This window comes from Calonectris borealis, chromosome 1 (genome assembly GCF_964195595.1).
Source record: "Calonectris borealis chromosome 1, bCalBor7.hap1.2, whole genome shotgun sequence".
NCBI classification, from domain to species: domain Eukaryota; kingdom Metazoa; phylum Chordata; class Aves; order Procellariiformes; family Procellariidae; genus Calonectris; species Calonectris borealis.
The window spans coordinates 146067934-146094609 of record NC_134312.1 but is presented as its reverse complement, the minus strand read 5'-3'; the positions used below and the strand labels follow the sequence as shown (position 1 = coordinate 146094609).

General features: G+C 38.7%; 1 protein-coding gene across 1 annotated transcript in view; it reads left to right on the top strand.

The window, feature by feature from the left end:
• The window catches only part of GABRG3 (gamma-aminobutyric acid type A receptor subunit gamma3), a 341124-nt gene that overhangs the window by 162895 nt on the left and 151553 nt on the right, over nt 1-26676 (top strand). The window contains exons 4-5 of the mRNA XM_075134904.1: nt 20092-20312; nt 22598-22680. Coding sequence (XP_074991005.1) covers nt 20092-20312; nt 22598-22680 — 304 coding nt within the window. The remainder of the gene's footprint in view (nt 1-20091; nt 20313-22597; nt 22681-26676) is intronic.

Here is a 26676-nt window from a genome sequence, read left to right as displayed (position 1 = left end):
CTATTTCCAGCCAATACAAAATATCAATTAGCTCTATGGTATAAGTAGATTTAGTAGTTTTTCTGTTCCCATCATATCAGCAGAATTTCTCCATCTTTATGGACAGAGCTATGTATAAATCTTCTGTGAGAATTTTAACACTCTGGTCAGGAGATATGTATTAAGAACTTTCACCCAAACAGTTCATCCTTATTAAGGGAAAATCTGATTTTTTTTTTTTTTAAAAAAAGGTCTTCCAGTAGAATTTTGGAGAAGAGGCAAGTCTGTATAACTTGATTGCATCCTAAGTATACAGTCAGGTAGCCAGTACACATGGAAATTTTTAACTGGTGATACTTTGATACTATTAATCTGTGTCATATCTGAATAAGTAGAATTCATGTCCTGCAGATACAATGGGGGAAACGAGAACAAGGGGACCTTTGCTCTTGAACAGATGAGAAGAACTTGTGAACCTGTAAGCAGAGATATTGTTGTATTTGAAAAAAGGACAAATATTGGGGTTTTGATCACAAAAATATTTTTACACTAATGCCTCTGGATGGTGTTTTTGTTCATTTGTTAGAGAAAACAAGTAATGATATAATGCTGTTAGTCATCTTGTAATGTTCATCCCTGCTCTCAGCTTTCACCTGCTGTGCCCAGTTGGCATCTGGTGCTCAGGCACTCTGGGCAGTGAGGTGCTCTTCAGCCACAGACTTCACAAGCGTAGCACTGCTGTTGAAAAGGTAATCATGTGCAAGGTAATATTTCAAGGGCTCATAACTGAAAAATGAAAACTAATTTCCATTGGGTCACTCATATCCATTGTGTAAATCATGGTTTGAAGGGAGTTTGTTATAATGTTTTGCCAAATCGTTCTAGAGAGGTCTATTACAAAAACTCTGCCCTTCGTTTAATCCAGAGAGGACCCATAACTGATAGTTTGGAAGGGCATTCTGGAGACTGCCTTTTGCAGGATAAGCAGGCCTTTTATATAATTAATTGATCAGTCTGATAACAAAATTTTTGTCCGAGCTGGCATTTCTGCAACAGAGCAGTTCTAATCTGTGGCACTGAAGTGAATGCCTGGGAGTAAACCTAACAAGTGACATCAAGAAAATGTATCGGACATTAACTGCTTCAGAGGTAACACTGCCTTTGCAAATGCAGATGTAGGCACTGCTTTAAGAATGTGGCAAATTTTTCACAAGGTGATTCAATTTGAAATTGAGTCTTTGGTAATGGAAAAAAAAATATTTTATTCTGAGCTATGTATTTTGTACTTTACATAGTTATTTAATGCCTACCATAACGATTCATTTTTTCCAAATATACTGATTGATATGAAGATCTTAATGTCAGAAATCATTATGTAGTACTTTGAAATTATTTTACTTGTTGCATCAAAAATACATATGGTACATGTAGAAAACCAAGACAGTCAGGCTGTCTCTCTCATTTTGTACCAAGCTGCCATCTCAGTAGAATTGACATTTTAAATCCTTTTTAGCAACATATAGAGGATAAATAATAGTATTCTGTCACATGAAACATTTCACGGAGTTAATATGGTTGTATCACCTACCTGTCCCAAAGCAAAGGGTCACACACTGAGTATATGAAGAATGTTGTTGCACCTGAGATCTATTGTTTGTTTTTTTTTTTTCCATTTGCAGAGCCGTACTACAAATAAGCTGTTTTAAATAGATATTACTGATTAGGTAGCTGATCTTAAGGAAATTAAATAGTTTGAGACTGACAGATCCCTTTTCTATGATAGCATTTGAGAAAGGGGGAATAAATTAGCATGACGCACAGGCAGTATTGTTCAGAGTGTGGTCACTGTTTAACAAAACGAAGTGCAATCCTGCCTTTACTCCCTGCAGACACGGAGAAATACAACACTCTAGTATCCTCTTTAACCTTTAGGGGTCTAAGACAATAACAAATGTAATAACAGCTCGATACTGGAAGATACACTGTTGTTGCAAATACATAAAGATACAAATCTTACCTCATAATCAAGAAATGACAGAAAAGGCAGGATAAAAAGGCAAAGGAAGGCATAGATACGTCGTTGTAAATTCTTGGTTCTTGTCAGGAGGCAACTTTGTGCCACCAATCACCACCCTCTTGGACCCAGCCATGCAGCCAGTTTTCAACCCACCTCGCTGTCTGCTCATCCAGCCCAAACATCAACAGCTCGTCTGTGAGCATCTTACGGCAGACGGTCTCAAAGGCCTCACTGAAGTGCAGGTAGACACTGCTCTCCCCTCATCTACCAGGCCAGTCATGTCATCGCAGAAGTTTATCAAGTTGGTCAAGCATGACTTCCCCTTGGTGATTCCATGCTGACTACTCCTGATGGTTTTCCAGTCGTTCATATGCCTGGGAGTGGTTTCCAGGACTAGTTGCTCCATCACCTTCCCAGGGATCGAGGCGAGGCTGAGCAGCCTGTAGTTCCCTGGTTCCTCCTTCTTGCTTCTCTTGGAGATGGGAGTGACATTTGCTTCCCTCCAGTCTTCAGACACTTCTCCCAATCACCATGATTGATCAGCGATTACCCAGAGTGGCCTTGCGGTCACATCTGCCAGCTCCCTCAGCACTTGTGGGTCCTGCTGTTCTGCCAGTCTCTTACTCTTGGCCTGGCAATCCCTGCTGTTTTACACTCCCCGCAGCAGGTACTGAACACCAGTCTGCACCGTTTCATCATCGATTCAAGGGCTGAGTTTTTGCAGACTTTGAGGGCATCCAAGGGCACCGTACTCCCGCAGAGTGCAGTGGGGTGTGAAGGTGCGCAGACCTTCCTCATGGACAGACCTCGGCTTTTGCTTGAGCCGGAGCTTGATTCTAGCACAGAGGCGCAACCATCAAACATACAAATTCAGATTCTGTGCTAGTGTAAAATGACATACTAACTGTTTTATCTTCAACTGATAAATTAAGAAGGATGATCTCTAGTGATAGCCAAGCCTGGAGTGCAGTCTTGAGAAAAACTTTGCAATTCTTACTAGTTCCTATTTAGGTTACAGTGATCTACAAAATGTTTAAAAGCATATAGAAGAAAAAAAATTGCTCAGTAGTAAAAGACAAAAAAGAATAGCACCACTGCTTGAGAACCTGAGGATCACAAATTTTAAACAGCTTTCGAAATTATATAGCATATTTTGCAGTAGTCCAGAGACAGAACATTGATATATCCAGTGAATTTATAGAATGGAGAAATACCCTGATAAAAATAGGAACTGAGCACAAGAGGTTCAGGATGGAACTTGGATTTCTAAATTGAACATGTCATGAAAATTCTAAATAGTTATCTTAAATTCTGTCCATTGTGCTTTATGAATATCAGTTAGAAAAAGAAAAATAATGTTTTGCTTATGCTCAGAGAAAAAAAAAAAGAAAATCTGCGTGAATGTGGGGGTTTTATGCATAATGGGACCATTGATTCAACTTCCTTTTATCAAACATGAAATCTCCATAGGTTTTGCAGAAGCAAGAATGTTTTATAAGTGTCTTCAGTTATCGTTGCTGTTTTGGTAAAGCCCAAAGAATTTGCTTGTACATTTTCTGATAGAAATTCAAGTCTCTCTAAATCCCAAATTGCTCCCATTTTTCTCAGAAACCTATCTTTATCCTTCATTTTCTAGCATTTGTCAGAACCATGTGCTTATCTGTCAATATTTTACTCAGTTTGATTTATCGGTTTTATCAGTTTATGGCTATGAAAGTCAGTATTTACCTGCAACAACATGGCAGTATACGTATATTTTGTAATACCTGTGTGCATAGTCACAGTGATTTCTCCATGCCATATTCCACTGTAAATAGCAAAGAGTGAATATCCTCTGAAATACCTGGTGTGATGCAATGATCTCAGTGAAATTGTGTAACTCAAAAGTTAATGGAAATTCTTTCAGCTAAGTTCTTTTCCCCATTTTCTCTTTCTCCTGGTTGGGAGTGTTGCAATGAAGTTTTGCTGGGTTCTGCTAGGGTGCAATCTGAAAGAACTGTCCTCCACCCACAGTGCATGGAAATAAAAGAATGTGCAGGTCAAAAAAGACAGGATATTTGCTTTTTGCTCCGTAGCTAAAGTCTCAGCACTTCAGAACAATGATTATAAAGAAAGTCCTATTTACTGCCAGCAGAGAAAATTGTCTATTTTGGACAGATTCTTCGGGAAATTTAGCTGCAAGGACCTAGAAAATGTCTACCAAGAATATACAGACTGTGATTTGAGCTTGTTGTTTGTTTGTTTTCTTTTCTTTTGGTCACAGTTTGGGCATGTTTTCAGCATAGATAAAGGCATGTTTTCTAACACAAAGCTATCCTTCTTGCAACTTTTGTGTTCTTGATCCAAGTCACAAGAACTTCTCTCGAGTTTGTAAGAATTTTTTTTATGACATTAAATAAAATGATGTTGCTATTGTAACTTCATACTCAGAAATGGCTGTACTTTTTTGACTGAAATAAAAACAATAATTATGAAGTTGGTCTGATTGATTTACTTGACATTGATACTGCTTTTGGTATATGTACTGAAAATAGGTTTCTATAATGGGACAAGTGGTGACATTAAGAACCTCACCTGCAATATACTAAAACGATTTTGATGTAGAAACTCTTAATCACATAATAGAACTGTATTTCCTAATAAATTTATCTAAACTGAACCTTGTTTAACTCCCAGATTTGGGGCTTTTAGCATTATAAGTCTGGGGGTATAATTTAGACCAACCTTATGCTGAGTTGTCCATGTGGTTCCTAATGTTCATTATAAACCTTCCTTATCCATCAACTTGTGGAGTGCAAGTCACCTGAGTGCATATATGAAAATATTTCTGGCAGGAGTGGAAGCTTGCTTGTGATTAATAGATTTAATATTTGGGTCCCTGATAGGAATAGAGATGATGCTTCAGGTTATTAATATACTTCTAACATAGATGTCGTCTCTGGCAGCAGGTGTTACACTTTGATCATTTACTTCCATTTGCTTGCTATTCATCTTGATCAGTTTAGGCCGTTTGCCATTTGATTACATTATCTTTTGGTCTACTTCAGAATTCTCACCCAGCTTTGTGCCTTTATTTCTAATTTCTTTAGTTTTCTCTGTAAAAATATGACTGAACTGTGTGAAATATCAAGTTTTACTCAGCTGGCTTGAATGGCTTTTTTATTTCAGTCTTTGTTATGAGAAATAATTGATTTCTAAAATATTATGGAAACTTTCAAGGTGTGGTGTAAATGTGCCCTTTTTCTGCTATATTTGCTGATCTATTGCAATGCCTGTCAAATTGAAATGAGAGGTCTTCAGAGCTATGGCATACATCCCAGGCTTCGGCATTCATGACCTGGGAACGTAATTCATATGCTTGACTGCCTCCCAGCCCACCCAAACACTGGGAAAGTTCTGAGATTCATTCCCATTTCAGTATTTATAACAGGCACTATTCTGAGTTCTGGGGTACCTAAATTAACAAAAAGTACATTTGAAGGAAGAGGGCGTGCTTTGAAACACTGACGTTTGCATAGCCCTAAATACCTCTGTGAAACTGGAAGTCAGGGCCCGAAAGTGCTTTCTTAGACCGGGGTTGGAGAACTAAGATAGAAGGACAAAGCTTTAGCATGTTATTTTTCTTTTTTATCCAGTAATTGACTAATGTGAAGTGTGTAAACTCTTGCTCATCTCCCACTCTTCAGCTAACTTTGCAAGTAGCAGTAGATTGCAGTCAAAGCGACTTTTTTTCTTGTTCTCCTGGCTCTGTGAAACTTACCTTTCTGGTGACACAATGACACATCTTCAATGGAAGGACTGAAACGTGCTGCCATTCAGAACATTCTTCTCCCTCAACCTGTACCCAACAATATTCTGTTCTGAGCTCAGGGTTCAAACCCCTTTGGCTATCACCTGTCACCTCAGCTATCACCTCAAGCCCCTCAGCCTATCTCCTGAGGTAACTCACCTGTCACGTCCCAAGGATTCTGCTGAGTTTGCTCCATAGCATATCTTTAGGCATTTAAGATGTCTGAAGCACCTCAGCAAATTTGGTCAGAGCTTTCCTGAGTTGTTCTGCTGAACTTAAGCTTCTTAGAGCTGTTAAAAGTATGATATGGGTACATAAATGCGTTGAGAAACGTCCACCTGCCTTTGCTGACCCTGATCTAGATGAAGATTGTCAGGCTTTGGAAAAAGCCATCAGTTGTACATTTAGTCTTCATTCTTTAAAATACAATCATGATCAATTTTCCTTAATTTTAGATGCATTCACCAGTATAGCACTGGCAATGGTCCAGAGTTTGTCCCCTGGGAACCTTTTTTTTTAATTTGTAGAACTTCAAGTTCTTTTCTCACTTGCAGTGTAATTAGTGTTGGTTTATTATCAAAGAACATAAAATCAGGTAGAACAGTTCCCATGTTTGCTGTTGTGATTGCTCAGTCTCATTCATCTCTGAAGCGCTCCTAAATCTGTGTATTGTAATAAGAACAAGATGAAAAGAACCTCAAATGAAGGTTCAGATGAGAAAATTCTTTGGTTTAATATTTGATCACTCATTTCTCCCAGAATGGAAATGCCACTTTTATTATGAAGGTCACTAAATTCAAATGAGCAAAGTTGCAGCAGGTGGCCATTTTGCAACTCTGATGAGTGTTCTTCTTTATGGGTTTAGAGAAAGAGATAAACTGCATTAGGATTGCTCCTCAAGCTTTGTTCACTCTAATGACAGCTGACTTATATGTATGTATTTATCAACTAGGACTGATGGTTGCTTTTTAAAAAATGCATAATTAAAAATTTAGTTGTTCAATAGCTGCTTTCAAGAATTCTCACATTCCTTAGTTCATTTTTCATGCAATTATTGCCTCCAAAACACTTTCAACCATCTTTCTCATGGCTTTAATTTCACATTTTAAAAATGAGAAGAATTTGTACTTTGGGTCCTTTGTTTTCATTCTTACTTAGGAAATTAAAAAGTAAGAATTCACACAGGGTTCCATTAACAAAAAGCATGTCCACTTCTTTCATGTTGTTCACAATGGACTAGTTTTTGGTATTGAAACTACTATAATAACTTTTCGCTTTCACAGGCAATTGAAATGTATATTATGAATTGTTTCATGAAACACTTTAAAAGCAAAACTTCACAGCTGGGCATTATGAAATATGTTTTAGAGAATAACAGTGAAATAGAAAATTGCCATAGAAAAGAGATCTCTTTTTTCCTGTATTGGCATAAGTTGTTGTCGAATTAGAGCTGAGTTTTTCTCTCCTGCTACAACAGCACCAAGTTTGGAGATGCTCAAGTGAAGAAAACAGCATGAATATGTATTGAGATTAGGTAAAAATGGAAACCAGTGTTAGCCCTTGGACTTCTAGTTATCTTCTTGCTGGACTTCCAGTTGTCTGCCACTTACAGTTCAGCAGTGGGATAGACCATGAAAGATTTTTCCTATTCTGCTGGTGAAAGGAGCTGTAGTAACCACTTTAAAGTGGTTAAGAAAAGTTCAGAAAACTTGTGCTGGAAAGCTTATGAAGTTTATATTCTTTGCAGTGGAAAATGTTCAAGGCTGGAGAACTTTTAGCAGGATTCAGAAAGAAATACTGTAGGATCCCAAGCAAAACATTTATTTTCATCTTCCTTTTACTGAAATTGTGAAAAAGAAAAACAAAACAGAAATAAAAATAAAACCTCTACCAGTTTAGGAACAGTATTCAGAAATGAAAGAAATGCAGACTGAATAAGCCAAAATACATTGAGTTAGGGAATGTGGCGGGGTCAATATTATTGTTTCTCTTCTGTCATTAAATAATACAAGGAAAAAAATACCAGCAAAAAGACTGCTCTAGAGTTAATTACCAGTGACATTCATTGCTGGGCAAAGGATCAGCCTGAGTCCGTACCACGTACAGACATTATACTGACCCCATGATTTTCCCCTATAGCATAACCCTGCATAAGTATGTCCAAACAAAACAAACAGCATCTCCACAGCCTCTTCTGTCTGAGAGAAGCCGGTGCTTTCCTTACATCTCCCTCTGTTAAATTTCCAGTTGTGCGGTGCCGATGGCAGTGGGTGCCCTGAGCCCGTGGCCAAAGGATGGGTGGGTGTCCAAGCGGGGCTGCGGGCCGTGGGGGGATGCAGGGATGGGAGAAGGGGGACTGATGTCAAGTGGTTACCGCAGCAACGGGGAGGGGACCAGCAGCGGTGGAGAGCAGAGGTGGGAGTGTTACCATGGCAACAGATGGAGCGCCTTCCTCACTTGGGTTGGAGATGAGGCTGTCCTTACTTCTAATTACCTGCCTGGTGCTGGGGGGTTTAGGCACAATATATCAGGAGTGCCTGTGTTGTCATCTACATATATTACCTATTTCATTTCTAGCTAGAAAGTGAAACTGCAATGGAGATAAAGTATTTTTCCCATGCAAGCTACACCCATTTTAATCTCTTTTGATTGATGACAGTATAACCATTCACAAGTAGTAGCAGAATTACTTTTTATTCTTTCTAATATAATGTAAAAAATTATATTCCAGTATCAGTTATTAATCCTGCAGTGCTAGAAGAGATGCTGAGTTAGGGAGTGAGTTTAAACTGTGTTAGGGAATGAGTTTGTCTTATGCATCATTACATGGCTATATTTCATTTTCCCTAATGAGCTTTGCAAGATAGATCTTACAATTTCTTGTTTAGGTTCTTTCTTTTTTTTTTTTTTCCTAATGATATCAGGTATTGAAGATTTCTGGTAGGCTCCTTTTGAATTTCCCCAACGGGGGAGTGATGGAGTTTGTGAGTATAAGAGGAATGTGCTCATATAAAACTGATAGGGACAGCCTGGACTCCTGAAATTGCTATCATTGAATGGCCCAGTGAATGGCAATCAGCCATCTGCTATTTCATCTGGTGTCGCTCTTCCCCCAGACTAGGGACAATGAAGAATTACCAGTGTCAATAGGTGATTTAATATCAGTCTCATTTCAAAAAAGAATGGACTGAAATCTAGGGGGAGCTGGAATTTGATCAACTGTGGCTTGAAAAGTAGGGTCTTAAAGGGAGACAGAGCTATTTTGAGTGTCAAACCACCTAACACAAGAAGGCTTGGTAGGAAGTATGACCTGGATGAGCGGAGCCCAGGGATTACTTGGAACTACCCACAAAACCAGATCAAAGTAAAAAAAAAAAACCTGCACAAGAAGGGAAGAAACTGAGGCAAGGATAGGCCTCCAGATACCTACCCTTTTGAAATGCCTCTGTGCTTGTGTTGTGCAGCCTAGATGAAGCCTGAAGACATTGGTCTGCTGTATTTTCCTCTGAAGAGGTAAGCTGTGAACCGGAGTGTCCTCAGCTTGGAAATGTGGGAAGGCTAGGCTCACCCTGCTGAAGGCAGCCAGCACAGTCTCGGGGGCTATAATGTATTTCAAATATGGAGTCTCAGCCTCCCCTCAAGGCGTGCTTCCAGTAATGCAGAAGCAGAGAGGGGTCTGGTTATGCCTGAGCCAGCAGGGCAGAGGGGTGCAGGGCTGCCCCAGCTCCTCTGGAGGCCAAGGGCAAGAAAGGCTTGAGCACAGCTGAGACTTTCATTGCAGAGTGTCTCTCTGTGCCTATGTGGCAAAACAGTCTTGTTCGCATTTTTAGAGCGGTTAAACATTTGCATTTCCCTCAAATGCAAATGAGGGCTTTTACAAATGAGCTTGTGCTACTGCTTTGTGCACAGTTGGCTTTTTCGTGCATCGTTTTGTTTAATGACCGTAACACCTATTCACATCCTGTGGATACAGGATATAACTCCCTCACTCACTGTTGCTTCATTTATTTACCTGATTTCTGTCATCTAGCACTTTAAGCTTTCCTTTTGGATCCTATTTGTGTTGTAATGAATTTAGACTTTGTGACCTGGGTATGTCTATTCTGCTAAATCAACTATGTCCAGGGACCAATACTTGTCCCCAAGACTGAGTGGCACCAACTGGTGTATGTCTACATTTCTTAGTTTTAGCTGCCTCTGTGGCAGATTTACCTTGGAAGGGACAGGGTAAGGAAGTCAGCTGGCAATGAAGCAAGGCGAATGACTGGGTGTGCGGTGCTTGAGCTATGTTTGTCGTCTCCCTTAATTCATCTGTGGGGATGCAATCTCTGAGTTAGTGTTTCTTTTGAGGAAAAGCACGACAAATGCAGAATTGTATGTATGTATTTATTTTGACCCTTGCAAATGTTCACTGATGGGTGGCAGGATGGTTTCAAATGGGAGAGGGTTTAAAAGGACGGGGTTTAAATCCCTGGTGAGCTGTAGCTTTCCTGCACAACCCTGGAGAAGACACCGATGCCCTTAATATCTCAACTTCTGAGAAAGAAAGCTTCCCAACCAGAGTGTTGTAAGGGTAAGGGAGCAACTTTCTGGGACACTTAGATACTGTAGTAGAGTGGTATGTGGGTTCTTAAGATATAACATAGCCTTAGGAGATACCCTAAAAACGACACTGGAGGGAAACAGTTGGAACAGGACTTTTACCCATCTGATTTTGCCACCTGCCTCCTTACAACGTGCTCCTTACCATCTTTCCTCTCGCTCATGATTCTGCGTGAGACCCTTGCTGTACCTGATCCTTCAGCCTGAGATGGGTGTCTCTTTTTTCACCACTGCCCTGTGTCCCTTTACAGCTGTTCTTGTGCTAAGAGTGACAGTACGCATAAAAACATCATGGTAACCTCTGCTTTTCTAGCTTGCCAATGGCATAAAAGATGTTTCAAAATGTTCTTCCACTTCTTTGGCCAAAAGGCCCTCTCTCATTAAAACAAACTCTTCAATACAGAGATTATGTGCATAAAGTCTTATTGTGTGCAGTCTCCGAGAGTGCATTTATTTTCGTGAACAGGGAAGTTGAGATTCTGTTTTGAATAAGCTAATGCCTCAAGAACTATGCTTATAAAGTTGATACATCTTTTGTTGTAATATGTGAATACTATTGCGTATCTTTATAATTTGTTTTATATTTTTTTCAGATATCAAGTATTCTTAGGAGACCTTAATAGCGTACTTTATTATTAAGTACAGCGATTAACATATGTTCAGAGACTTCTAATTTTCTCTTTCTTTGTTTCTTCTGTTCAGTGATTATTCATTTTTATTTCTTTACTGTTTCCAGAGGAGTTAAGCTTGTCCTTGTGCGTTTTCCTTACTAAATTCACAAGTTAACAACCTTGGTTTCTTACCACATCGAATTATGCATTTGGAATCTCTCTCTCTCTCTCTGTCTGTGTCTCTCAAATAAAACCCAACCTGTCTGCTGTGTAAGCCTTAAATTACAGGTCAGAGTGGGCACTGTACTTTCTCTGTCAATCCCAACAGCATTGTTGCTTCCAGCAGCAATCTCCTTAGGAGTGACTATTCTGATTAGCATTTCAAGTTACATTGATCCTCAGATAACAGCGACCAGAAGTCTGCCCACTGCAATGTATCGCCCACCTCTACTTCCCCTGAGACTTCCTTGCATGCTTTGGCCATCCCTTTTTCTAAAGTGGCCCAGTTTAAGAGCATATAGTTATGGCTCATCAAAGACAGAGCTCTCGTCAGGCCCTGTCTGCAACAGGGCATGAACCCTAGCCCTCCTGACACACCAAGAGAAGAGGCTGAGGGAGTGCAGTTGTGGCACGATCATAGCAATCGGGATGTCTCTGGGAATGCTCTAAGAGAAACAGAAGCCAACAGAAGAGTCCCAAAAGAAATGGGAAGCAGCAATATTCAGCAAGAATCAAGAGTCTTCCACCAAAAGGGATGGGAAGAGAATAGATCTCCAGCTGGTTTTCTAAAATGAGCTGCATTCTTTCTAATTTCATGCCGTGTTTCTGACTGTGGACTGGTTGATTGAACCAGAAGAGATAATCCATCAGTGCAGAGCGAGGTGGAGGCATGAAAGGATCTCTGGGGATGGGCCAAGACAAACATCTCCAGCCCTTCCTTTAACTGAGTGTAAGAAGTTATTTGGAATATAGCAGGACTGGAGCTAGCCGCCAAGAAGCCAAAATGGGCGCAGTGAGACAGGGAGAGGAAATGCTGCATGATAATTGCGTGTTTTGTTTTTAGTGTGAGGTTAGCTGTCTTTCACTCTTTATAAGAGCAAGAAATCAGTGAAATAATTTCCTACAGCAGCCAGAGGGCAATGCTATAGTGAAGAGGGCGAGCTTCCATCCTCCTTCTCTGAGACTCCTACTGCGACAGTGATGAGAAGAGCTTTTTTTTGGTTTTGACTTCAGCTATGGAGACAATTGTGACTGCTTGCTGAAATATTTTGCCAGTGTTAACCTGAATAGCCATTATATCTGCGGCGACAATCTTAATGTTGACTTTGCTTCTTTCATGGTATTTTCTCCATGTAACCACCATGTTGTAACTTTATGAAAGTATCAAAGCAAATTCTCACAAAAAACCAAGTTATTCAAAGTATTTCTAGACATAAAACAGGTTGGAAAGTTTTCAAAGATATATATTTTACTACCACTGTAAACCTAATCATTCTGTGTTTTGGTTTGTATATTTATTTTGGGGATCTTTTGAAGGTACAGCCTCAATGCTGCTGGGAAAGATAAACTCAGATTAAGAAAAGAAAAAAGCTCAAAAGTGGGGAAGTGTTTTCTGAGCAATTCCACCTCTCAGAGACTATTAGGAATAAAGGTAGGACCTAGAGGGGGAGCAGGAGCACAGAGAGTGGAAACAAAGGAGGCTGGTGGAGAATGGGAAGGTGAGCCACAATGTGCCATCCCTTAGGCCCCAAAACCCAGTGTTGTACGTAGTGTGAAGTAGATCCTCCCCATTTGGCTCCTGAGCAGCCTCTGAAAACATGAAGCTCGACGCTGGCAGAGCTACTTCAGGGAAAGTTACAGGCAGCCCTAATGGTGCTACTCGGCTCATCCCAAGCTGTGCTGAAAGCAAGACAGATTTTCAGGACACGCGTGTGAGAATTATTGTCCTCACAGAAGGATTGTGTTGGTCTTCATGATACCACAAGGGTTTTGAATATACACTGCATATGAAATACACTGTTTATTTTACCAGTTTTTTTCCAGCAGATTTCATTTATTTCTTTCTGCATTATTTCCACAAAATGAGAGTGTGTAGGATACAAAATGGCTTCACTGGAAAACGGTAGACCATTCCACTATTTTCAGTTCCTTCCCACAGGATATCTGAGAAATTTTTACCAATTTTTGAAACTAGAATGCAAGTTGCACACGTTGTGCAAAACCAAGCAACATCTGTAAAGGAGTAATGCTAAGGTAACATTTTAAGGCTTCCAGGCTCTCTTCCAGGCTCTCCTGGAATCACCGTCATTCCTGGCTTTTTATAATCTATACACCATGCAATCTGGGGAACAAACAGCACACATCATGCAGCAATTGCTGTAGGAGTATTTATTTCCATCAAGATCAAAACTAGCCATGAGCGTGGCCTATACCTCTTCAAATGATCAAAAGCCTGTTCAGATGTTCCACCTAAACAAAACAATTCTCTTCTCCTTCTAGCCAACTTATCCAGGGTAAGATATGACGAATTAGGGAAGCTAACGGTGGCCTGTGCTTCCCGGAATTACTCTTCGTGTTTTGAGATCAGATGTGTGAATGTTCTGGTTCAGGAGGAGGGAACCACTCATCCCGTATTTCAGGGAGCATTTCTTCTTTCACTCATTTGTCACACAACTAAAGAGGTGGCTGAATCAATCAGACGGCCCTTTGCTGGGTAATCTTTGGCAATTCAGTTGTTGATTAAACTTTCCTTTCAGTCGTGAGTTGGGCTGGAAAAATATTCTTCTATTGAAAATCAACTTCAAACTCTGAAAAGATTACCCTCTCTTAATGTTCTTCAAGTGCACCAAATTGCAGACTAAATAAACAGACATCATGGTTGTGGCTTTAATGTTTGGGACATTTCCTATTAAAACACAGTATATCAAAGCCTTCTCTTTGTACTTTTAATCTGAGCATGGCAAGGGCATAGAGAAAGAACATTTCTGGGCATGTTCACCTGTGGTCTGTGGCTGAGTGCAGAAAGAGGGAGACTCCCGCCCTTCAGAGGTTTTGCTCGCATTTCTCTTCTGTTTCCCTGAACAGCTCTGTCTCATGTCCCAATCTTAAACCATAATGCTTAACATTTCTTTGATGCTGTTTGCATGTAAAGGGTCATACTGTTATTAATATTTTTAAGCATACTTCATACTGAATGGTTTGGACTGAAATATAAAAGGGAAGTTTAATACTTATTTCCAGAACAATTTAAGAATTAGAAATAGGATTGCCCACTTTGTTGAAGTCAAGCCTTTTGGTAACTGAAGGAGATTTTATCCCTTACACAGTTTATTAGACTGTTTCAAGCTCATGGGAACTGTCTTTGTGGTGTGTTGGCATGATATACAAAAGGTGCGGAGGGCACAGAATGATCATAATCTAAACTGGACGCTAATTATTTAAGTATTTTTAGTTGATCGAGTAACAGCCTCATACAAATCCCAGTAACAGATTTAATCAAAGGGAGTCTCACTCCATCAACAACCAAGATATAGGCTCTACAATGAAAAAGATTAACATTGTGGAAGAGTTAGAGAAATAATTCTGAACAGATCAGAAAAGACAGCAATAGTTGCCCAAAGGCTTCCTACAGTATAGGAAAATGGAGTCTTGAGGTGACGGTGCATTGTCTGGTAGGCAATAGTAAGAACCTGGAAAGTATCATGCAAGAAATTCTTGCTTTTTTTCCAAGGACAAGACTCTTGACATTGTTGTTGTTATTACTGTTGTTGTGAGGAATTGTGAAAATGCAGAAAATGAGGAGGCTGCAGCAGAAGCAACAAAGGCAGACCATACTATTATCCATAGTCATTGAAATAGATCACCCGACTGTGACAGCCAATTGAGTAGAATTTTCCAGGATTAACCTACAACTAAAATGATACATCATGGTAGGAGAAAGGCTTCATGTATTGCCAACAACATGTTAGCTCCTCTTTTGATTGAGAAAACAATGAAAGACTTGGATGAAAAGCATGTATTTTTCTCTGTGACTACAGATGCCTGAAACCTTTCAAGGTGTTTCCAATCATTAATCATTCCTACACAGTTAAAGGGCAAATAATTCATTGCTGGCTTGATTATTTTCAAGGCACTAATGAAACCACATTAGGAATATTTGAAAATGTAAAAAATATGCTAAAATCAAGTAGTTGGAACCCTGACTATGTACAGTTATTTGCAGCTAATACTGTTGTTAACTCTGGGTTATGTCCCCCTGTCCACAAATCAATAGAAAGTAAGAAAGAAAAATAATCTCTAGCTTATTGCTCTGTACATAACCACAAAACAGAAAAATACCATCTAATTAAATCATAATTTGATATAGAAAAAAAAACCAGTCACTTTTTCTTATCTCATTCAGTCATTTTTCTCAGCAAAAGTTTCAGATTTAAAGAAGAGCTTATAAAATTTGAATGGGAAGAAATGTTCTCCATGAGACAATTAGTTGCATACTGTACAGGTAAAAGGACCATAATCTGTTTTCTTGGGTTTAGAAGTTACTTTGGAAGTTAAGTGAGCATTGTCAAGCACCAATTTTAAAATCCTATTTTCAAAGATAACCTTGTTGGAGGTGATAGAGAGGTTTTCAGTGACAGAATGTTACTTATTTTCAGATTGTACTGAATGTTTCTTAATAAGTCTTGCAAGTAGAACAAACTGTCTTTTTACATGATGAAATGTATAAGATAACACATTGATTAAAGAGTAAAAGTTGCAAAAAAGAACTGTTGACAAATTCTTTGGTTATAACCTAGTCATCATGGCGGGCGGACGGGGGGAAAGAAAACAAAGACGTTTCACTCAGAGGTACACGTTAGCTACCAGAAACGAGGTTTTATATTTTCATATGATCAAACAAAATACAAATAAACTGATTTAATTTTACTGAAAATCATTAGTCTTTCCAGAAACAGTAAAAATTATTGATAATTTAACATTTCCTAAAAGGCCTGATGTTATGTGGTTAGAGATTCAGCTGAGTGTGTATGTCAGGGGTCTTTGATTTGGAAACATTCTCATATTCTAGTTTCACATTTTTGCTCTTTCAAGTTCTTAAAATTGTTTCATTTATTTTAAAAAAACATTTTCCTTATGTAATCAACTTTGGACAGATTGTAGAACTCTCAAACAGATTCCATTTTGATGAAGTTTCTAAGTGTGGGGAATTTAGGTTATACATGTAACATGCTTTATGAATTTACTTTTAAAGACAAACATAATGAAATCTATTAAAATTGATAATAAATTATTCTTCTATCAATTCCTTCAAGTTTATAACTGCATTTTGCATCAGAGAAATTTAATATTGTTTTAGAAATATGTGATGTACTAAAGGAAATAAGATTTCCCTAGAATTTCCCTTCATGTTAACATGTAGATCTATTTTTCCTCTTAGGGTTGGCCCTTACTTCTTTGCAAGGAGAATGTCTTTTCAGAAGTGTGGCTGCTCTGGAGTGTAGCTTCAGTTAACGTGTCCAGGCACAGTGTGAATATGTGGTATAAGTAGGAAAAATCTTGAGTCTGTTTTAGCAGCATGGCAAATTAGGTGCCTGTAAGACAAGAAAACTTAGTGGCAGAACACTTTGCTCTACATGACCTTGGCATCATTTCATGGAGAATATAGTTTCACCTTTCTGCCGCTGAGAAGTCTTATTGAAAATTTTGCTGGTTTTTATTTCTTCCTGTGTTCATTATAGTAGTCAATGGTTACTGCCAAAAATAAAAAGGAAAAGAAAGAATCAGAAGGATATTAACAACATTCCTGGTGCAGTGGTAGAACAGAACATAAAGAATATTATTAGAGTTGTAAGATGTTGCTTCATCTGAGGCATCATTTCACTGAAACCTGATGTCCAGCCTGAACTCTCTAAGTAAGTGCAGCCGTTACATTTCATAAAGATCTAAAATGACAGGTATTAGCTAGCAAATGAAAAGCATTCCTTTCTTATATTATATTATATTGACCTGTATATGAGACCAACATAGAAACCTTTCTCTGGCAGTTTCTTGTTGATGCTGTGTGTTGGAGATCACTGTACCAGCTTTGTGCAAAGCAGTATAAGGAAGCGGTTGACTTCACTGGGAACTGAGTATCTGTTGTCAGTGAAGATAAAGGTAATTTTCCTGAAGTGTGCACAAGCTTAGCTCCATAGAGCTAAGAAGAACTCAGAATAGCTCAGAAGAACTGAGTGCCAGTTTCAAAAGTGACCTCTGTCCCTTCCTAGTAGAGTGAATATATGAATATCATGCCCCATTATCTGCTTGGTTGAAGACTGAAGCAATTACAAAGATTAATGTAAAGGATGTACTGATCTAACATCCTCTTCTAAAAAGGATTAATGGAGAGAATATAAAGGATGAAACTGCAATTCAGATATTAAATGGAAATGTGCATTTATTTTTACTGGGAAAATTTCGTTTTGTAGTTTGTATATTCTGACTGAACATTGTGTGCACTTTAAATAAAAAAAATAGGGGTAAAGTGTTGAAAAAGTCAATGCAACTAATTTCAAACAACTTTGACTTTTATTTTTAAAATGTTGCTTTGCTTTTTAAGACCTCAGTTTACAAAAAGAAAAATACATTTTTTAAAGAACTAAATAACTCAGAAGATCTGTGAACCATTTAATTTGAGTCGAAAAGTTTTTATTAAGGTGAATGGAGTTGGAGTGGCCCATTGCAGAGATATTTTGAATAATGATCATTGCTGGTGTGTTCTAGTTGCAGTAATAAGTAAAGGAGATGCAAAATGGGAATTGGACAGTGGTGTTAGCATGGCCCTGCTTCTAGGCTAATGTAATCTGTTTCTCAGACAGAGTAGTTTACCTAGATGGAAACCACAATGATACATCTATACTGCTGCTGGTGCCCACTTTGCTCAGACCTAGCTGCAGTACATTCTCAGGACACTGTATTATGGAGCTCAAGGTCTTTCTTTCCTTTGGCGGGGTGGAAATTCTAAAATCCTAAATATCATTAAATACATATGATATACAAGAAGGGAATTATGGCTGCTCCTAAATTTAGTCAAAATAAAGCATTCATATAAAATAACCTCAAATATGAATATGATGCAAAAACTTGTTCTGTAAAAAGGCAGTGCTGTCATTAGCCAGCTGTATACAAATGGTCTTTGATTCTATAAATACTTATTCTCACATGTGAGCTAAAAAAAGCAACTCTACTCACTCAGCACTTGGAGAAACCCGTAGACATGTCTGGCATATTTCTCTCTACAGAAGCTGAATCTGCCAAACTCTTGTCACTGGACTTTCAAGGACTAAAATGATACAAATTTGAGTGTAAAGAAATAAGATCAGCACTCTACCATATTAAACCTGGTGAATTAAGGGTGTCCTTTTTGAATAATAAAGGTACTCTGTGTATATTACATTGTATCCTTTAAGTGTGTGGAGATGTGCAACTTTGTGCTCATCAAGATGAAAGAAAAGTCTCTTCAGATTCTAATCAGTGTCCCTGAGAAAATAAAGCTAATAATACAATGAAAAACAGTAGTGAGATAGGCTATGCAGAAAAATGGTCCTTAATGCCTTTGGTGGCTAGGCTTTAATTCCTAAGGTGATCTATTACCTGGTATTTGGATACATGCTAGCACCACTTATGCACCTATTGATCATTTGCCATCTCGAGATGAGAGGCCCAGAGTGTGTTTTGGACTAGGATTACACAGTGTCAGTGAATTAGGTTTCCTGGTGTTAGAACATCAGCTTTGGAAAGATGACCTGCCAAAAACGTAGACTACAAGCTCTTCTAACTATCTATAAATAAAACAATATACAATACTGTTTGTATAATAGTATTTCTTTTTACACCTTCCCTTTTAAAATTTAGGAATAGACAAATAAATATGCAATAAAAGCAAGTTCAAAGTGGTCAAAGGCCACATATCAGACTTTCCGCACAGCCTTAATTCTCCTTTGCTCAGATATACCAAGAGTGCATCCACCAGGGGAGCTGAGGAGATGGTTTCCTCTGGATTATTCCCAGCCCCTGTATTAGCCTGTGTTGTAGAACATACACTTTGTGTCACATCAGCAAACGTTATCCCTGTCATGGATGCAGCCAGCCCTGCGATACTGAGAGGGTCTTTCATGACACAGTCAGATGGCCGTTTCCACAGGCTGCATAGGTAGAGCAGTCTGGAAAGAGGGAGGGGAACATAAGCAAATGCAAATGTGACCTTTCCCAGCCTCCGGTGGCTGGAATTCACAATTCAAATATTGGGTTTTGCACAGTTTCTTCCATGGAGTATTAAATGCATAAATCAGCATGTTTGTATGTTCGCCTATATCATTTTATCTGTTTGTCCATGTGTATTTTAATTTCTGCAGTTATACCTACTATGACACCTTACCTACAGAAACACAGCAGTAAACATGGAGTGAAAGAAAGAATGAGATTCATGTAAATTATGATATTAGCTTATTCAGGGCAGTAAGTTAGTGACCGCTCAGATCTTAGCATTTGGGGTACATGAGGTGTCTGTAAAGAAGCACAAACATGCTTTTTCAATTCTGCTGTAGTGTGACCTAAAAACGAGTGGCTGAACAATTGGTAACAAACAGAACAATTAATTTATTAAATTTACACCCCAAGGCCCCCCCCAAAAGGCATTTCCATAATCAGGGGAATTTACCATTCTCCACCTTACATGTGTTGCTCCTGTTCATCTTTCACACATCTTTTATCAGTCTCCCTATGACAAAGAAGTCTCTGCAAATTGTATCTTGTAGCTGTGACTGTTCAGAGACAATGGAAAAGAATGCGCTAGTGCAGATGTTGTTATGGCACAGGACCAAGGCAAGTGAGATGTTTGGCCTGCTTTCTAAAGTAGCTAGAGGAAAAAAAAAAGAAAAAAAACAAGAAAAAAAAACGGAAAAAATATTTCCTCAAGCAGTAAAAAAAGGAAACATTCTCCATTGGCTTGAACATATCCTGCCGCTCTACACCCAGATAGACCTGATCAAAGACCAAATAGTAGTGGGAAGTGTGGAACTAATTTCAGTTTGCGTATCATGCTTTCATTGCAGGAATATCAAATTGATATATTTTTTGCCCAGACGTGGACAGATAGCCGTCTTCGCTTCAACAGCACCATGAAGATACTGACTCTGAACAGCAACATGGTTGGCTTGATCTGGATCCCGGACACGATATTTCGTAACTCAAAGACAGCAGAGGCTCACTGGATCACCACCCCCAACCAGCTCCTCCGCATATGGAATGACGGCAAGATCTTGTACACCCTCAGGTGAGCACTCGGCGGCGTGCAGGGCTGAGAACTTCTGCCCCCTTTGGCATAGTAGTAGTAGTTTTCAGCAGTATCTTTGTTCTCCTCTGCTGTTTTCTTCCTGATGCTTACCTGACCGTGCTTGACAAATACTGAAATATTCAATACTGCAGAGTTTAAAAAACAGAGTCTTGTCTTTCTAAAAACGAAACCTTGAGAATTGGAAATAGGCCTGTCTAAATTGTAGAAGTTGGGCTTTTTAGTGCTCGTAATAAAATCAGGAGCATGTAGTCCCATAAAACCTGTCAGAAACTTTTCTGATCAGAGATAGATGCAGGGCTGGATAAAGTATTTCTAGATTCATGCTAATGCCAATACTTGATTGTTCAAGTCAGTCACTCTGAAAGATAGTCTGTCACATCTCATCACAAGGGTGAATTGCTGGAGGAAAGGCTTTTAGAGTTTTTCTAATCTTTGTGATACCATCAACTGTATGGTATTAGAAATACTGTATATATTTGATAAGAAATGCTTTTGGAAATCAAAATATGTGTTTACTTACAGAAGAGATGAATTGCTCAGCAGAAAGTTTTGCCATAAGTCATATTCCACATGGCAAACTTTTTCAGAAACATCCCTTTTACACTACATTTTCTTCAGTGATTGTGTTCAGCATATTCTGATCATAATTGCAATTGCAGTTGGGCTCCAACAGCAAGTCTTTGGCAAACAATAAGAAAGGAATTAAACAGCTGGAAATGCTACTGACATTTTTAGTGCCCTTCCCTTCTTAGGCTTGCTCTTCCTTATTTCAATAGCCTTTAGCTAAAGTCTTTGGTGATTAGGATGTCTAATACCCTCTTGGTTGGGTTGTTGATTTTTTTTGTTTTGTTTTTTTTCTATTAAGTCCTATTTCAGGGCAAGTTAAGTATCTACCTAATAGTAGTTAGACTTTCATACCTATCACTAAAGAAATTATTTGTTGAAGGGACTGCAGATTTGGTCTAAAACAGCTAAAAAGGAGTAATACTTGACCCAGTGGATTGTTTGAATGAGCATTTTTAGTTTGTGAAAGATGTTTTGACTCCTTTTCGCCCACTCACGTCAGCCTCCTTTTTACATAGGAGAAGCTGTTAGAAAGATCATTGTTCATTGATAATACTGTGTAATTCAATAACAATTTATCTGACTTAAGTGAGCACACAGAATTGGTATGGCATGGAAGCAGTAACTATCGTATGTCCTGGTACTGTCAGGTGTTGATGAGTGTTCTGTATTCAGGAGAAAGTGTACGGGGCTCAATCATGCTCCATGCCTTTCCATCCTCTTCCCTGCCCACTTTTGGGTGTGAATGCACTCCTGCTGTAACACTGCAGATCCTCTTCGTGTCAGTGCAAAAACGCTGTTAAGTTCCTCACAGGTGACCTTCTCCAAGGCAGAGATTTTCTCTGTGCCATCCTAAATCTGAGACACAAACCTTTCCCCATCCGGTCTGTTAGCTTTTGAATCAGTTTAAAAAACGAAAGAAAAAAAAGAAGCCAACAAAAAAAACTCATTCCCCACACTTGCTGCATAAATTCAGGCATGCAATTAATGTGTCTGTTTCCTGAAAAAGCCTGTATAATAAACTAGCGCTTAATGCTTATCTACCTGGGTAACTAGATTTACTTTGTAAGCTATCAGACTAAAGATTATGTGGTTTAATAGTCATTTTAAAATCAGCTCCATTCATAGTGTCCTTTGTGTTAGGGATATCACGTAAAACACACTTTCAAGTGGGATTGAAGAAATTTCTGCTGATCTGTTTGTTACATCTGTATAACAGAGAATGGCATACAGAGATTTATTAAGTTTTTGAGAGACAGCCCAAAATGACTGAAAGAATTTTAAGTTCACATTATAAGTAAATGCAGAGAATATTCCTTGTAAGATTCTTTATGAAGTTTTAATTTTGTGGAATTACATACCGCCACATCAGCCATATCTCCTGTTATTTTTGTAAAGAATAGTTATTTTCACCCCATGTCCTTCAATGATGAATTGTCTAGAGAAAAACATATGCGCAGATTTCTTGGGATCAAGAAACTCTTAATGATGTGATGAAATTATTTGTGGTTTTAGATAATTATTATTGGTTTGGATCAGGCTTAAATAACCAATGAACAACCTGCAAATATAGTCCTTTCGTTTCAGACCTTACGTACGGATGTCAAAGCGCTCTTGCCTGATACCTAAGATCACTCTGCCTCCTCCTCCGACTGTTCATTGTGCTGATGTGTAGTAACAGACGCTTGGTTTCTCCACAGGCTTACCATCAATGCTGAGTGCCAGCTGCAGCTGCACAACTTCCCAATGGATGAACACTCGTGTCCACTGATATTCTCTAGCTGTAAGTACTGCTTTGATGCCTTATTGTTGTATATGACTGGTATTCAGAGGCACAAGTTTAATTCTGATTTCCGTCAGGTTGTTCAACCATTCCACAACAGGTATAGGAAGTTCAGGTTTGCTTAAATATTCAGGGGATTTTTGTCTTCCTCTCCAGCACTCCTGGACAATGGACTTATGCCATGAAGTTTTCTGTAGATTTACTGTGTTATTTTTGCTAGAACCAGCCTTTTTAGTTGATACTATAGTTACATTTCCAGCAGGAACAGCTAGCTATTCATGCCAGTCTGTGCTATGTTAATATATACAATCATGTGACATGCAAATGAGAATAGAAATTGCAGTTTTCTTGTAGAGGTGCACAGCTTGGGGACAAGCCCAGCCATCTCTGAACATCTGAGTTTATAGCAAGTAGCATGGTAATGCCTGTCTGTTCCATAATAAAAGTAAATGGTGTAACTACTGTAAATCTCATTTTCCTTTTATAGCTCAGCTTGTCCAGTAGTCCCTATGTTGTATTGTATGTAGTGTTGTTGATATATTTAAAACCTACCTAATAGGCAAAACAAATACATTGGTGAAATGGATGGAAAACAAAAGTCGGGTAAGTTAATCTTGAGGTCCAATATTACTGTGATAATCAGAAACCGGATTTGAATTCCAGCTGATCCAGGGTGTATTCTTTTAAAATTCTGCCAGTGTAAACATCTCCCTTTCCCCCAAAACATTATCACTATGTTGCTATTTTTTATGACCTATGTACATAAGTGAGCTTGGGCAAAAATACGCAGTGGTGTGTTTAATTCAGATGTGTGTGGAATATATGCATACTCAACTGAAGAGGAGTTGATACCTCCTGAATGAGCTTTACTGCTAATGAACACTTGTCACTGAACTATATGCACTTCAGCCATCTTTAGTTACTGCATAAAGCTACTCTTACCTTGCGGCAAGCTGCTGTTGATTTGTTGAGGTACTGGGAAAGGATCTTAAAAATTAAATCCCAGTCCAAAGATACTAATTGAATCTACCACATAAATCTGATAGGTCCTGAGCTAGCAATATCCAAAGAAGGTGAACTGTAATACACAGGGAAGTCGCTTCAAACCTTACATTCCCTAATAGCTAGACAGTTGCTGAATGTAAGTAAGTTATGCTCTGGGGTTTTTTATTTAAAGAGAGAGAAGATCAGTGTGAACTTCAGAAGGCTCCGCTCCATGGCAAAGTTTCAAATGCATCTCGATTTGCAGAGGTTCCTCCTAATTTAGATCTATTAGCTTGGAGCCCTTCTGCCCTTGAAAACATACATGTATACCATCATACATGTACTACCCTCTACGGAGATAGAGATTACACAGAATCAAACAAAAGCTAAATGTGTCACAGTTTCTGTGTGCGTTCTTTATTGTTTCTTGTCAGATGGAAAAACCCATGGAGGAATATTAAAATAATGTTTTATAGTTTTGTCAACATTTTTGGTCATGTTGATAACAAGAGTTTATTTCTTTAGGTTCATACTTGATTGTGGTCTTTTCCTTGAACACTTTTAGCACTACTGTTGTCATAATAGTAGGACATCTCCTATGTGATTTGTTTGTTTCATAACTCGGTTGTATTTTCAGTGTTGCGTACGTTCATAGCAGTCTGAAGGTACATGGCACTCAGTGGGACTTATGAAGTGAATGACTGAGTGAATGCCTGAATGATTTGTTACTGCCTGCTATGACAAGTTTCTGAGGGGACACGCTGATTATGGATTCCAAGAATTTTGAATAAAATAAAAATGGTTGTAGAATTCACAGCACAGCACCGCTTCCCTCTGCATCCCTTTCGTTTGTTCCCCAGCACACAGACAAATCTCTGCAGTTTCCACTGTAGGCAAGCACAAAAAAGCATGAATTTTGGGCAATATTCCCTGCATCTCTACACACAAGGTTAATATTTGAAATTTCTTACTTTTTATATAAATTTCCCTTGATATTTCAGAATGTGAAACTAATCTCAAATCGTTTCTAGAGTATTTTCCTCTAGTGCCAACTAATTCACACCCTAACCCTGTTGTTGCTCTGGGGACAGTTGCTGTTCCTTAGGTGGGAATACTGAGCTCTACTTGGTCCAGTTGCCAGGATGAATACAGAGAAAACAGCGGCTTATAAACAAAAAACACATCTCAGTGTGCTAACAGTGGTTACTAAAACCTACCTACCCCTTCCTGTTGAAAATCTTGTTCAAGAACAGTTCCTGGAGCTCTCTAGTCTCTTTGCTTATGGGAATTAGAAAGTGTTGAAATAATTTGAAACCTCTTTACTCTCTGTGCAAGTTTTGTATGTGCTTCAGGTGACGTGATGAGATGAATCATCTGGCATATTAGGGCACGTGGTACATGTGTGTCTGTTGTTGCAGTCCTTACATAGACATGCGCTTAGCACACTGTTTATGTGAAAAGTTGAGCCCAATGGCACAATGCAGAGCTGCTGTGTGATGCAACAGCTCTTTCCCACTCTGTGTACCAGATTGGTTTGATCAAGCATATTTCGCAAGCAGGATTCCTTAATACAGAGATACTACAACATTGGCATCAATGCCAATGCATGGTATGAATGTGTGTTTCCCTGTGAATGTGAAGAAAGAATCGATGCTGTGACTTGATCCCAGTGTAGCAATCTTTGATAGATTTTGCTCTATATGTTCACATTTTCTTCATATGGTCTTAAAGTACTATATACTGCTGCATAAAAATATTCTGTCAGTGTGGTTCTTCATTTGGGTTAATTTATCCTCCTGAGCCAAGGGAGACTGCTATGCTACTTTTGGTACTCAAATAGCATATTGAACTGTCTTGGTTATCTCTATTCAGCACTGATTTGAGCATTGTGGAAATAACTTAATTTCAGGATTCTGCCTTAAAATTTAGTTTATTGAGGTAGTTAGGATTCACATAAACATCAATAAGGAAGAAGAAGTATTCTGTCTGAAGGATGATGTCAGCACTGGAATAAACAAATAAGACACAGGCAGCAAAATGCAGGCTGGAAATGAGAAGTTAAGCGCAATTAACTGTGGAAGTCCTACCATAGGATACTGTGGGTGCTAAAATTTTATAAGGATTCAAAAGTGTTGGGACAAATCATTGGAAGAAAAATGCATTGGTAGCTATTAAGCATAACGAAATTACTCTGTACTAATGGCCACTATTTTTTTTTATTCTGAGGGAGTGAGAGTATTTCAGATTAAATAGCAAGCAAAAGTGGCCGTATGGCTAAGCTACTTGAAGGAGCTCTTTTCCATGTGGCTGGTTTCCAGCTTGCCTACGTGGTTTTAGTTTTGATTTGTCAGCCACTGGTGGGAGTGTTGAATGTTTTCAATTTTCGTAATTTGGGAGGACTAGGCACACTGCAGAATAACATGAACATGTTTGCACCCATGCCTGCACAACAGTTAATTGTTCAAGGTGTTCATTTTTCAGCCCAGAAACAAATGGTCACCTCCTCTCCCCATCCGTGTGCTCAAGATTAACTTAAATTCATGACACTCCTTTAGGTGATAGCATATGACAGCCATACCAAAATGAAGCTGACAAACCCATTACACCTTGTTTAGAGCATCTGGTCAACTAACTTACTAATTTTGTACAAGGAACTTTATGGTGGGAATCTGTGCTAGCTGCATACCTGAGGTCTGAAACAATCTGTAAGGCCATGCTTTAGGCTCTACCAGATGCAGTAATATTGAGCTGCAGTGCAAGATGCCAGAATAAATATAATAAGACTGAATTGATTATTGGGTTTTTATTGCTTTATTTTTCTTGCTGCTGTTCTGATCAAACTGCAGACACTGTTGGTCATTTTAAAAAGCACCTTAGATTTAGGCAATAGAAATGATGACTTTTTTTGTAGCCAATTACTTATCTTTTCCCTAGTGAGAAGGTCTACAGTGTCCCGAGTTGCCCATTACTGGAGGATTGCTGCAAGGCAGGAACAGGTGGGCATGCCCAGAA